The sequence below is a fragment of the Schistocerca gregaria genome, chromosome 3, assembly GCF_023897955.1.
Source record: "Schistocerca gregaria isolate iqSchGreg1 chromosome 3, iqSchGreg1.2, whole genome shotgun sequence".
In the NCBI taxonomy this organism is placed as follows: Eukaryota; Metazoa; Arthropoda; class Insecta; order Orthoptera; family Acrididae; genus Schistocerca; species Schistocerca gregaria.
Genome location: NC_064922.1, coordinates 475,648,779 through 475,662,172, shown reverse-complemented (window position 1 = coordinate 475,662,172; position 13,394 = coordinate 475,648,779). Strand labels below are relative to the sequence as shown.

The window sequence follows — 13,394 nt, the reverse complement described above, 5'->3', positions numbered from 1 at the left end:
CGAATGAATGAATATGTTATACCATAGTCATAATATTTCTGAAATGGTACGGATTCCCCATTTCCTTCTAGAAGCATTTTTTTATATTTAAACATAAAAACACAAAAATCCAGATTGAGTGCAGGGAGGCCACAAACTCTCCTTGAAAGACATTGTAAATTGCATAATGAACCTCACAAACATCATGGTTATGGCACTAGCTACAGCACTATCTGTTAATGAAATAAATTAGTCTCATCAAATGTAAATGAGAAAGTGTAACTGTGGTGATCAGAAATGTAAGGGCCTAAAGCACATCATCAACAACTGGGAGACTGTAGTATTTATAGTATTTAGTGATGCTTCTGAAATCTGTTGACTTTATGGTGAATCATGCTTATCTGTCTCACCGGTTTCTCTGAAACTCGCTTAAATTTAGACTTGCCAATGATATGATTCAGGACATAATGGTTCTCAGTGTCTCAAAGAGACTGCTAAACCAGTAAGCTTTCAGCCACAAAGCCTTCTTCTCCTTCTTATGATTTAGACAAAGCACACGCACGCACACACACACGCGCGCACACACACACACACACACACACACACACACACACACACACGCACACACACACTTACTAAGAGAGGGTGGTCATGATGACGGGGGTTCTCAGTGTCTCAAAGAGACTGCTAAACCAGTAAGCTTTCAGCCACAAAGCCTTCTTCTCCTTCTTATGATTTAGACAAAGCACACGCACGCACACACACACGCGCGCACACACACACACACACACACACACACACACACACACTTACTAAGAGAGGGTGGTCATGATGACGGGGGTTGCGTGTGTGTGTGTGTGTGTGTGTGTGTGTGTGTGTGTGTGTGTGTGTGTGTGTGTGTGTGTGTACTATCTAATTCAGAAGAAGGGATATTCCATGTAAAGTAGGACACACTTATGATTTTTAAAAGTTTAAAATTTGGTACATTTTATATATTGTTTGGAAAGGCTGGATTTTTATTGTATGGCAACAATAGTTTGTTGCCAATTATTGCTTTTCCTCCACAATTTGTAGTAAATTTTGTAAGGCCAATGTTTTTCATGTGATGAGAGTGTGAATTATTGGAGATTTTGGGCCTTCGTTTCAACTAATTGGCAGGTAATAATTAGCATTTACATTACAGTTACTTACCCTAATGTACTGCATAAACAGTATAAAATTGAAGTATGTAAATTATAGATTAGAATAAATAATATAATACAACAGCATGAACTTTAATATAACAGCTCACTTCATCTTGTTAAGTAATTTACTTCTTTGTGTGAATGTGTAACTAATATCACTATTAAAAATTTCCCAATTTCATCCAATATTATAAAAACAGAAAATTAAATTTTTCATGTGAGTCACATAATCTGAATCACAGTTATATTTTTTTTTAAGGTTAAAAAAACGAGATGCCTTCAACAGCACAGGAAAGACAGAAAAGGAGAAGGGAAAAGTTAAAGAGTGAAGGAAAATACGAAGAATTTAAGAAGCTGCATCTGGAAGACACTAGTAAAAGTCAACAGAAGCACAAAAGAAAGTTCCTACAGTTGAGTCAACATAAGCAACATCTGTTATTAGAAGAAAGAAGAACCAAAACCACGGAGAGAGTTAGAAAATATATGCAATGTAAGATGCAAAATCAGCAGCCTTACTGTCACCGAATAAGTCACATAGTGCTCAGGGTAAAGCAACAGCTCGAGCAAATCATTCCTTGCCATCTTCACCATGGCATAAAGTCGTAGTTGTTCGTAAGCTGTTCAGTGACTTATGTGGAAATTCATCAAGTGGAAAGTTAGAAACATGCAGTCATGGCAGCAGTCCACAAAATAGAGACCTTAGTTGTGAAACCTGGTAACTGGTTTCTACTGTCGTGACGACGTTAGTTGCCAGTCACCATGCAGGAAGGACATAATAGTGATTAGAAATAATAATGAGAAGAAGGCAGTTCATATTCATCACTTACTCATGTCTATCATGGAAACATATGAGGCATCCAAACAGGAACACCCTGAAGTTCAAATTGCGAAAGCTAAGTTTGCAGAAATACAGCCACCACACATTCAGTTGAGCAGCAAACTGCCTCATAACATATGTCTGTATAAATAATGTGAAAATTTCATAAATGTTATCAGCAGCCTTCATAAGAAACATGATAATAATCCAACTTACAGCAACACATTTGTATCAACTATCACATGCCAGCCACCCAGTGAGTTTTGTTGGTAGAATGAACGAAACACATGTCAGAATGGTAGAGGTTTCAACAAAGCCCATTAAAATCGACACACTGGACATTGTGAATTTATTGTATGTTTCGAAGATAGAAGAAAAGGTTCTAAAATTATTAAAGTCAAAGAATAAGGCTCTACAGCTGATACACTACGTCATCAAAAGTATCCAGACACCTGACTGAAAATGACTTACAAGTTCGTGGCACCCTCCACCAGTAATGCTGAATTCAAATGGTGTTGGTCCACCCTTACCCTTGATGACGGCTTCCACTCCCTCAGGCATATGTTCAGTCAGGTACTGGAAGGTTTCTTGGGGAATGGTGGCCCATTCTTCATGTAGTGCTGTGCTGAGGAAAGGTGTCAATGTTGGTCATTGAGGCCTGGCACAAAGTTGTCATTCCAAAACATCCCAGAGGTGTTCTATAGGATTCAGGTCAGGACTCTGTACTGGCCATTCCATTACAGGGACATTATTATCATGCAACCATTCCGCCACAGGCCGGGCATTATGAACAGGTACTCAATCAAGTTGAAAGATGCAGTCATCAACCATGAATTGCAATTCAACAGAGGGAAGCAAGAAGGTGCTTAAAACATCAATGTAGGACTGTGCTGTGATAGTGTCACACAAAACAACAAGGGGTGCAAGCTCCCTCCATGAAAAACACAATCACACCATAACCCCACTGCCTCTGAATTTTACTGTTGGCACTACACATGCTGCCAGATAGCAATCACAGGGCATTTGCCACGCACACAACCTGTCATTGGATCACAACATTGTGTACCACGATTTGTCACTCCACACAACACTCTTCCACTTTTCAGTCGTATAATGTTTACACTCCTTACACCGGGGAAGGCATTGTTTGGCATTTACCGGCATAATATGTGGGTTATGAGCAGCCACTCGACCATGAAATCCAAGTTTTCTCACCTCCTGCCTAACTGTCATAATATTTGCAATGGATCCTGATGCAGTTTGGAATTCCTGTGTGATGATCTGGATAGCTGCCTGCCTATTACACATTACATCCCACTTCAACTGTCGGTGGTGTCTGTCAGTCAACAGACAAGGTCGACATGTACGCTTTTGTGCTGTACATGTCAAAAGTTCAAACGGCTCTGAGCACTATGCGACTTAACTTCTGAGGTCATCAGTCGCCTAGAACTTAGAACTAATTAAACCTAACTAACCTAAGGACATCACACACATCCATGCCCGAGGCAGGAGTCGAACCTGAGACCGGAGCGGTCGCTCGGTTCCAGACTGTAGCGCCTAGAACCGCACGGCCACTCCGGCCGGCTGTACATGTCCCTTCAAGTTCCCACTTCACTATAACATTGGAAACAGTGGACCTAGGGATATTCAGGAGTGTGGAAATCTCGTGTACAGACATTTGACACAAGTGACACCCAATCACCTAATCACATTCGAAGTCCGTGGCTTCCACACAACACCCAAATTCTGCTCTCTCAGGGTGTCTAATGGCTACTGAGGTCACTGATACGGAGTATCTACAGTAGGTGGCAGCACAATGCACCTAATATGAAAAACATATGTTTTTGGGGGTGTCCAGATACATCTGATCACATAGTGTAGAGTGAAATACATAATTTCCAATATTCCTAAGTTTCTTCTTCATTGCTACACAGAGAGAGATCAGTCTGCATCTTATTGTTAGCAAAATGAAATCGTTCCAAGCCAAGATACTGAGCAGTTTGTACTGCTGCATATTGACTGTGCTGAAAATTACACTTGTGTTTATCAATATGCGGTGCAAAGTGCACCTTGGACACAAGCACAAGTTAGTATTTTCACTGTGTCATTGTCGAATTCAGGTTCTCATCACCCAATTGTTGTTGTTTAACCCATTCCAAAGATACTGTGATCGTGTGCATTAGCAAGGTACTGTCAACTACACCTGAAAATGTGAAGGTAGTTTCAATCGGGTCACATGGATCTGCTTCACAATTCAAAAATAAATATATTACTGCTGCTGTACCTCAACTTCAATCGTGCCACAATGCAGGAATCTACTGCAACTTTTTTTGCTACATCCCACAGTAAAGGAGCTGTAGATGGCATTGGTGAAGTTGTGAAATGGCAAGTGTGGAATGCAGTAAAAAGGCAAAAATTCATAGTAGGTGATGCATCAACTTTTGCTCAGGCATCTGCAAGTACCACAACTATGCAGTTTTTTTCATGTGGCTACTGATGAAATTGAAGGAATCAATATGAAACTCAATCTGGCTCAAATATTTTCTTTAGCACCATCAGTACCAATCATAAAAAGCATTCACTGTTTTCACTATGAGAAAGTAGTACTACAAAAATATATGCTGTCTCCAAATAATTTGCCTGCTGTCGATCATCATACTGAAGAGACTATGGAAAGTGTAAAAATTGGAAACCGGTACAAGGCAGAGTATGGTGGTAAATTCTATGCTGGAGAGGTACGTTAATTTTTGGAGAGTCTTATCTAATCAGTACAATGGAGCATGCTGGTCACTACTGGAAATGGCCTGCAAAATGTGATGAAATACTGCACACGAAGGACAAAATTATAAAGAAAATTCATCCCCCTGATGTTGTCAATGCAAAAGGATATTCTCAATTCTCTGAATTTTAATTTAATTTACAGTTTATTTTCCCTGATGTCATGCTCTTATAATTTTTCATAGTGTTTAAAAAGTGAAATGTTAATGTTAAGTTTATCATATTTGGTAAATAATGTCATTTTTATTTCTCTGCTCGCAGGAAAAACTTTTTCCAGCAATAAGTAGCAAGTAACATGAGTCACATAACATTGAGTCACACAATTTTTCAATATATTACAATATTTTACATGGTATAAATATTTTTAGAAATCTGTAACTGTGTTGCATTTTCTGTGATAAAAACCAGATCCATACTCGTAATAGTTTGAGGACAATTTGACCTAAATTGTACAATAGCAATAGGATGTCCCAAATTTGTAACATGAGTCACAATATAAATTACTTTCATGTTCTTTAATTTCAATGCTCTCCACTGTTTAAATATTAATTCAAGATCTTTGCCTGAATAACACAATGCATTATTATTATTATTATTATTATTATTATTATTTACAAAAGAAAATATATGTTTATAGATTGATAAAAGGTCAACATAATTAACCACCGATTTCAAAATGTAACACGAATCACCATGGAATCTTCCAGAGGGCTTTTTGGCCAGTTTAGCAGTCTTTTTGTTGTGCCTGTCTACTATTCATCACTTCCACTGTATGGCAAGTAGATATTTATCCTTTTCATAATACTGCCATTATTCTATCCTGGATATTCCACTGTTAGACTTTCACAGAAGTGGAAGAAGTACAAGTTCCACTAACAAAGTGGAAATAGGTGGAACTTAGTAATATCAGATGCTGCCCTTTACCCACTGTAAATGATGTAGCATGTTATGTCACACGTCCGTAAAAAGAGCAGGAACAGAAAGACCACAAATTTATTTTGCTCTGGAATGTAGGCTGTGGAGACAAACTCATCTGTAGAATAGCCTAGTGTTTAGCTTGGTTTCTAAGGTGGAAGGCATCTTGGGAGTTTGTAAACCCAATGGACTGTACTACAAGATCTACAATGTGAGGATGTACTGATCTATAGCATAGCTCCAGGCCTTGTTTTGTTGAAAAGTGACAGTCTGGTTATCAGATGACAAAGCCCACAAATGTGATGCCATAAGAATACTGGGTCAAGTGAACAACATGAGCCATCGGTATTTACTTTGAAGAGTGACATCATATGTTATGTGTATGGTATCTGTCTGAAAATTTTAGTTGTAGACGTCGCTCACGTGTTTTGTTTACAATTCTTATTTCTTGTGGGTGATGGTTTTCACTGCTTTGTTTACTAGTCCTATGTAAGTCTAGTTGAGATGGTAATCCAATGAAGAGAACAATGTTCTATTGTGTTGTTCTTGACAGCTCCATATTTTTATGAGAGAGTGGTGATAGATTGAACTTAGTATAGACGAGAGCTCTAGTTTAGACTGGCAGGTGATAGTTCAGTTGTGAGGAGGTGAAGCCAATCAATGTGTCATGACAAAAGATCATTCTCATAAACAAATTTTGGGGTGACAAACTAATCTGTAATTTTGCTCAGTGCTTAGGGCAGGATGAAAGTGACAGGTTGATTGAGAGTTGGCAATGCAAATGAGTATATAATGACAATCTTTTTTCAGGTCCAGTGAACATACCAGCACCAAACATTAGGTTTCTGTACACAAACAAAAATAGAACAAAACACTGAAAATGTTTTTTTTTAAAAAAAAAAGGTGTAGGTCAACATCTAAGAAGGTGGCTTGTTGGGTTGAGTAGGGCCAGGTGAAGCAAATAGGGGAGAAGTTGTTAAGGTTCTGGAGGAATGTGGATAGCATGTCATCACCTTCGATCCAGTTGAGCATATATGCACTCAGCACCTCTGCTATATCATTAGTAACAATGTTCTTTCGCATAATATTGTTACATTCCATCCTGGATTTTCCATTGTTGAAGTTTTTAATTAGTTTGTAGGCATTAATCAAAAGAACACTCCTGGTCTCAAACTGGGAAATCCCATTAGTTTATCAAATTTTATTTTTTCAGAATGAGATTTTCACTCTGCAGCGGAGTATGCGCTGATATGAAACTTCCTGGCAGATTAAAACTGTGTGCCTGACCGAGACTCGAACTCGGGACCTTTGCCTTTCACGGGCAAGTGCTCTACCATCTGAGCTACCGAAGCACGACTCACGTCCGGTACTCACAGCTTTACTTCTTATTTTACCAATGTTTTCAAATTATTTTTGATGTCAGCCACTGATTGTTTTTATCCTCTTATCTCACATATATTAATGACGTCACTGTCTATCAGTGTCGTATCATGCTGTTAACAAACTGCAGAAAACCAAAGGCCTTGTAATGGTGCATATGTTACACATATTGTATTTCAGAGCATGGCTCACGTCCACCATGTTGATGATATCTGTGTCAAAGTAGCCAGAGGGTATTAAAAGGTTCAACATTTCCACAAAGTGAAGCACCTCTTAGAAACTGTATTAATAAACCAAATCTATTAAACAATTATGAAATATTTGGAGGCCTATTTACGGTCAACATTAAATGTTTTTCAAACAGCTACTGGAATGTGAAAAGTAGAACTTGGAATAGAATGGTCTGTGAGAACAAATGCTTTTAAACTATTATTGTACAAACGCTCAACTGAAGAGCAGATGGAGGATACTGGTGTTTAACGTCCCACTGACAATGAGGTCAATAGAGACAGAGCACAAGCTCAGTTTAGGGAAGGAAATCAGCCATGCCCTTTCAAAGGTACCATCCCGACATTTGCCTGAAGCGATTTAGGGAAATCACAGAAAACCTACATCAAGATGGCTGGATGCTGGTTTGAGCCATCATCCTCCCAAATGTGAGTCCAGTGTGCTAACAACTGTGCCAACTTGCTCTAATAATGCTTAGGACTTTTTTTTTCGATTTGTATCTTTTGGAATGTCACTTTTTATTGTACACTGTTTGCAAGTTATTAATATTTAGGTGAAGAACAGACTTTTTCTTGTTCTTTGTTTCAGTACCTACACATAAAATACTTTTAGACCATGGAAAATCCAGAATGGCATGACAGTACAAGAAAAATGATAAAATTGCTCCTCACCATATAGAACACACATTGAATCACAGAGAGGCTGGTTCATTGATCTGAGAAAGAGGACCAAACAGCAAGGTCATTGGTCCCATCAGATTAGGGAAGGAAGTCAACTGTGCCCTTTCAAAGGAACCATCCCGACATTTGCCTGCAGCGATTTACAGAAATCACAGAAAACATAAATCAGGATGGAAAGACGGGGTTTGAACCATCGCCCTCCCAAATGCAAATCCAGTCACAGATAGGCACAACAGAAAGACTGCTATACATTTGAGCTTTCAGCCAAAAGGCCTTCTTTGAACACAGAAAACTCACACACAGCTACACAAGCACAATCTGCACATACACATGATCATTGTGTCTGCTCGCTGAGACCGGACAGCACACAGAAACTGCACTTGATGGTTAAAGCAATCTGTGGGTGATGGAGTTAAGGAGAAGGCCATTGGGGAGGCGGGGGGGGGGGGGGGGGGGGGGCAGCGGCGTTGATAGCAGAAGGGCGGAGGAAGGTTTAGTACTGCTTGTGGAACAATGCAGGGATGGAGTGAGGGACAAGATTTGGTTTCCAGATGTAGTCGAGAGGCTTGACGACGGAAAAAAGGATGGGAGGGGGTGGGGGCAACATGTCACCGCCCACAAGCAGCACTGAATCTCCCTCCACTCCTAACCTGCTATCCCCCCCCTCCTCACACCAGCCTCCTCCTTACCCCCACCACTCACATATTGCTTCTCCCAACACAACTGCTGTGCACAGTCCAGCCTCAGTGGCCACACACAGTGGTCATGTGTGTGCAAGTTGTGCTTGTGTGAACTTGTGTATACCTCAGAAGGCCTTCCAGCCAAAAGTTCAAATGTATAACAGTCTTTTTGTTGTGCCTCTCTGTTAAGCAACATCTCCTTTATTTGGCAAGTAACAATCTAGCCTTTTCATCATACAGCTGTACAATACTATTAGGACCTACATGGTTTAGTGTCTTTGGGTGACAGACAAGAAATTCAAAGATTCAGAGTTAAAGCCTTAGTTACTTCTAAAATTATATGCTTCACTTTATATAACTTACCCTCTGGAAATGTTATGTGTGTATGAAAATTGTGCTGCACTTTGGATTTCACAATCAACCACAGGTGCCTGTTCTGTCTGAGCAATGACTACAAAAGCATTATGTACGGTTACCTTGGGGTTTATGATACTTGCAGCATAGGCCTACCTCTGATGTGGGTGTGATTTCAGTTGTGTTCAGAACATTAAAATAAAATAACTATGAACCAAGATTGCTTAGAAAAGAAAGAATCCACTGTTTACGATATGCAGTGGCAGCCACTCGACATTGTTTCCCTTTACTGATAAGAATTTCCTTGTTAGCATAGCAAAAATTTTGTATAGTATAGCAGTATCACTAACATATTTTCAGAATCAACTACGATGTACTTGTCAGCCAAAGTCGATTATTTTAAGACTCTCCTCAAAGACATGGACTAGAGTAATGTATGCAGTGTTCACAGCATGAATAAAAAACCACAATATTGTTATTAATTAAGTCATCACTTGCTTTAATATTGTTTTCCCCTAAAACTAACCCAGATTAGACCAAAGTCTACAAAGAATCACGAATTACTCAAGAAATAAAGGTATCATATAAAACAAAAAGTAAACTGTATCTGTTAATCTGAATCAGATCTGATGTTGATTCTATAGCTCATCACAACACATATTGTAAAACACTCAACAGTAATAAAGACATCAAAACAAATGCATTATGAGAAAATGATCATATCAGATAATAAAATAAAGACAACATGGAATATACTGAAGGAGGAGAATGTTAGAACCAGACACAAAGAAGAGCAAATAGCATTAAAAGTAAATGATACAATGATAACATGTGTGCAAGATTCAGTAAACGCTGCCACAAAATATTTCACACAATAATTTAACAGCAACTTCAATAATATAAATACGACACACTCTACACCAATAGAAGTAATGTGCATCATAAAATCAAAATATTCAATTAGTTATGATAAAATGTCAATGAAGTTAATTAGAGACTGTGCTTCCGAGGTTAGTAACATATTTAAGTTATTTATCAATGGAACATTTCCTAGGGGCTGAAATAAGCTGAAAGTAAGCTTTTGTTTAAGAAAGGAAACATAGAAATACCATCAAATTTCCAAAGATGTTAGAAAACTTAACACAATCAGACCACCTTACCCATATGACAACAAACAATACAAGGCATGGTCAAAATCACTGTTTGGTTTTCTAAGAAGTTCAGATATGGAGAATATCTATATACTGCAAGAATGTACTTAATTCATTCAACAAAAAATTACAGGCTACCGATATATTTTGTGATCTGTAAATGGAATGCGTAGATCATACAATCCTTTTATGTAAATTACAATATTACAGCATAAAAGGAAGTGCTGCAAAATGATTCAAATACTATATCCTTGATAGGAAATAAAGGGTGTTAACAAGAAAGAGACGAGTATTATGCTACCCAGTTCATCCAACTGGGGACTAATTACATGTGGCATCCCAGAAGGTTCCATCTTAAAGTCCTTACTTTTTCTTATGTACATCAATGACCTTTCACCAGTAACATCTGCAGACGCCAAGATTATTTTGTTTCCAGATGACACAAACATTGCAATAAATACCAAATCAAGTAAAACATTTGAAAGATCGGTTAAAGAAATTTTCATGGACATTAATAAGTGGTTACTGACTAATTTTTTATCACTAAACTTATAAAAATCACACTATAAGGATTCTAGAACTTACAAGAGGTAAGTTGCAGACAGAATTAGTGTGTTAACAAGTCTTGGGATTAAAGCTTGATAATAAGTTCAACTTGCAGGAGCATGTCACAGAATTGCTGAAGTGCCTAAACAAATCCGGGCTAAAGTGACGTATTGGACCACCACCCCCTCCCCCCTCACCACCAGAAATCTTGGTTATGGTGACAGGCTGATCTGTAGCGCAGCCCGAGGTATACGTTAGGTTAGAAGATGACAATTTGGTTGCGAGTTCGTGTGGCCAACAAACGCAAAAGCAGAAAATCTGATTGTCGTAAGAAATTGACCAGTAGTGACGTATAATGATTATGTCCGCGCCATATTGAAAAAAGCAAGGTGCAACGTGAATTCTTACATACATATGAGGTATAAAAAGAACCAGCATACTGCGCTAATTTTCATTCCATAATGTCACACAGATTTATTTTTTACGATAATTCATCAAGCCATGCTATAGTTCCTTGGGTCCAAAAGCGTGTAGTACGAATTATTTGTGGTGTAAACTCAAGACCAGCCTGCAGAAGCTTGTTTAGGGTACCTGCTGATTACCAATATAATTTTTCCATGGTGAAATTTGTCATTAAAAATACATTCTTTACTCAACCAAACAGCTCACCGCATGGAATCAGTACGGGATATAAGCCCAAATTCCACAAAAATCTAATGTCACTTTCTTCGGACCACAGAGAGTGCACTGCTTAGGAGCCCACATTTTCAATAACTTGCCGGCAGATATGAAAAATTTAAGTATTATTACAGGTCAGTTTAAGATGAATCTCAAAGGATTTATTTCTTAGCAGGACCATCTGATGTGTGTACGTTACTTGTGTTGTAAAATTATTTCTCTGTTTGACGATTAAATAGCCTAAGAATTACCGAATGTCCTTCAGTTTACTGAAGATTTAAATGTTTTTGTCAAGTTTTTTTTATAAGGTTTTACAAAAAAGTACGCTTAAGACTTTCACGCCTTATTCCACATCCACGACATCGTTTAATTTGGGATATGTTGAAGGTACATTAGCATATTCGTTTTTCTTTGTAAATATTCATTATCTATGATTGTTTTTGTTACATGTTCTGCACCCTGCAGGATCTTCTCATTATGGATCTACTGGAACGAAAAGTAAATCTAATCTAACGTGCAGTAGCGTTGCGAAAAATACGTAGAGAAGGTGACGTCTTCATTGGCCTGTAGCTTACAATGTAAAAGATTTTTTTGGTTTATTCATTAGATTGACCACTTAATTACGTTCGTTGGGGGGGGGGGAGAGGTTCCTTTAAAGTGCTTTAACGTCAACGAATCAATATAGGCTTTGCACATAGAAAAAGACATTAACAGCTGGAAGACACCACATGCAGCCAATGAAATGCACTATATACGTACGCCTGAAGAACTCCGGGCAAGGTCTCATGTAATGAAAATTAACATGTGAATTCTCCACCAACTCTTTGATCGGTTCTGAACCATCATAACCAATAAGATCAACTTCAAATCCTTCTTTGGCAAACGACAGCGCATGATACTGCATCCTTGGGCTTCTTCCAATATCGCCCAAAACTACAACCGCGACATTTTTCCGCACCATTTTAGAGCTTCTGCTACGACATGCCCTACAACAAAATAAATCGTTCTTTTCTGCTAGAGTTCTGTCTATCAACACGCGTCACAACAGTCCACGAGCACATCAGCGTCTTGTCAACGTAAACAACTTTTATGCCACCAGCGAACTTCGAACGAAGTTACGATAGACATACGCACAGCTAAAGTGGCGCCACTACTCGTAGATACAGTGGCAGCACAGTCTAACATAACAGTCGCGACACTTCACTTCTATTTTGTTGCCTACCGCGCCAACAGCGCCCCAAGCGGCCAGTAAGTTAAACTGTGAGCCCGATGCGACCGTGAAAGCGAATAGTGGTTGTTTATTTTGATTTCTACAATGGTTTTTACAAGCGGGAGCGTTTGTAGCACAATAAATTGCAGCTACAACGGAAGAAGACACCACAGCTGTTCCTAAGGATCCTGAGAGGTATATACCGGTACCATCATGTTACTAAACTGTATCGTCAGGATTCATTTGCAAACTACATGTGTATTAATGATTAATGTTTCGTTTTAGGAGCAGCAAATGGCTAGTTAATAGCAGACGAAAAAGTACCTAGATTACCTGTATAATAATATTAGGTTTCGTTCGCTACATTTCGAACAAAACTAGTCCATGAATACAGACAATAATAAACTTGTCTGGAATGCAGTACCCACACCGTTTGACATCCCAAATTAGCCACATAAACTGACGATGGAGAGGAAACTGCCACAAAGTTTCTACAATCCATTTAAAGCTGTTCCTAAGTATGGAATTGCTGATAATAATTACTGTTGCACAGTGCATGTTAAGTGTCAGAATTTGCAGATCGATGGACTTCGAGCAAAATTATTACAGTAAAAGGAAAATGTCTACAGACAGCGACAGAAACTGTATCAGAAGGATCAAGTGAACAACGACAAACGAATGTTGAAGTCTGTAGGTATGTATTTCATTCACTTCTGTTGTTAGTCACTTAATTTCCTTTGCTCCCTTCGTGTGATGACACTTTGTTAGCACCTTGTTTACTGACAGATTGTTTGAAAACTATTCATACATTTGG

The 13,394-nt window shown here is 38.6% G+C and overlaps 1 protein-coding gene across 3 annotated transcripts in view; it reads right to left on the bottom strand.

Moving 5' to 3' along the window:
* Positions 1-12,476, bottom strand: part of LOC126355003 (chitobiosyldiphosphodolichol beta-mannosyltransferase) — an 83,083-nt gene extending 70,607 nt beyond the window's left edge. Inside the window, exons 1-2 of one of the 3 annotated variants that reach the window (XM_050005132.1) lie at positions 12,130-12,217; positions 2,511-2,605 (exon numbers count right to left, since the gene is read on the bottom strand). In XM_050005132.1, coding sequence (XP_049861089.1) covers positions 2,511-2,541 — 31 coding nt within the window. In that variant the 5' untranslated portion in view covers positions 2,542-2,605; positions 12,130-12,217. Of the gene's footprint in view, positions 1-2,510; positions 2,606-10,731; positions 10,871-12,129 lie in introns of those variants that run through there. The other 2 variants (XM_050005131.1, XM_050005133.1) reach the window with 2 other exon arrangements.
* Between the last annotated feature and the right edge of the window lie 918 nt (positions 12,477-13,394).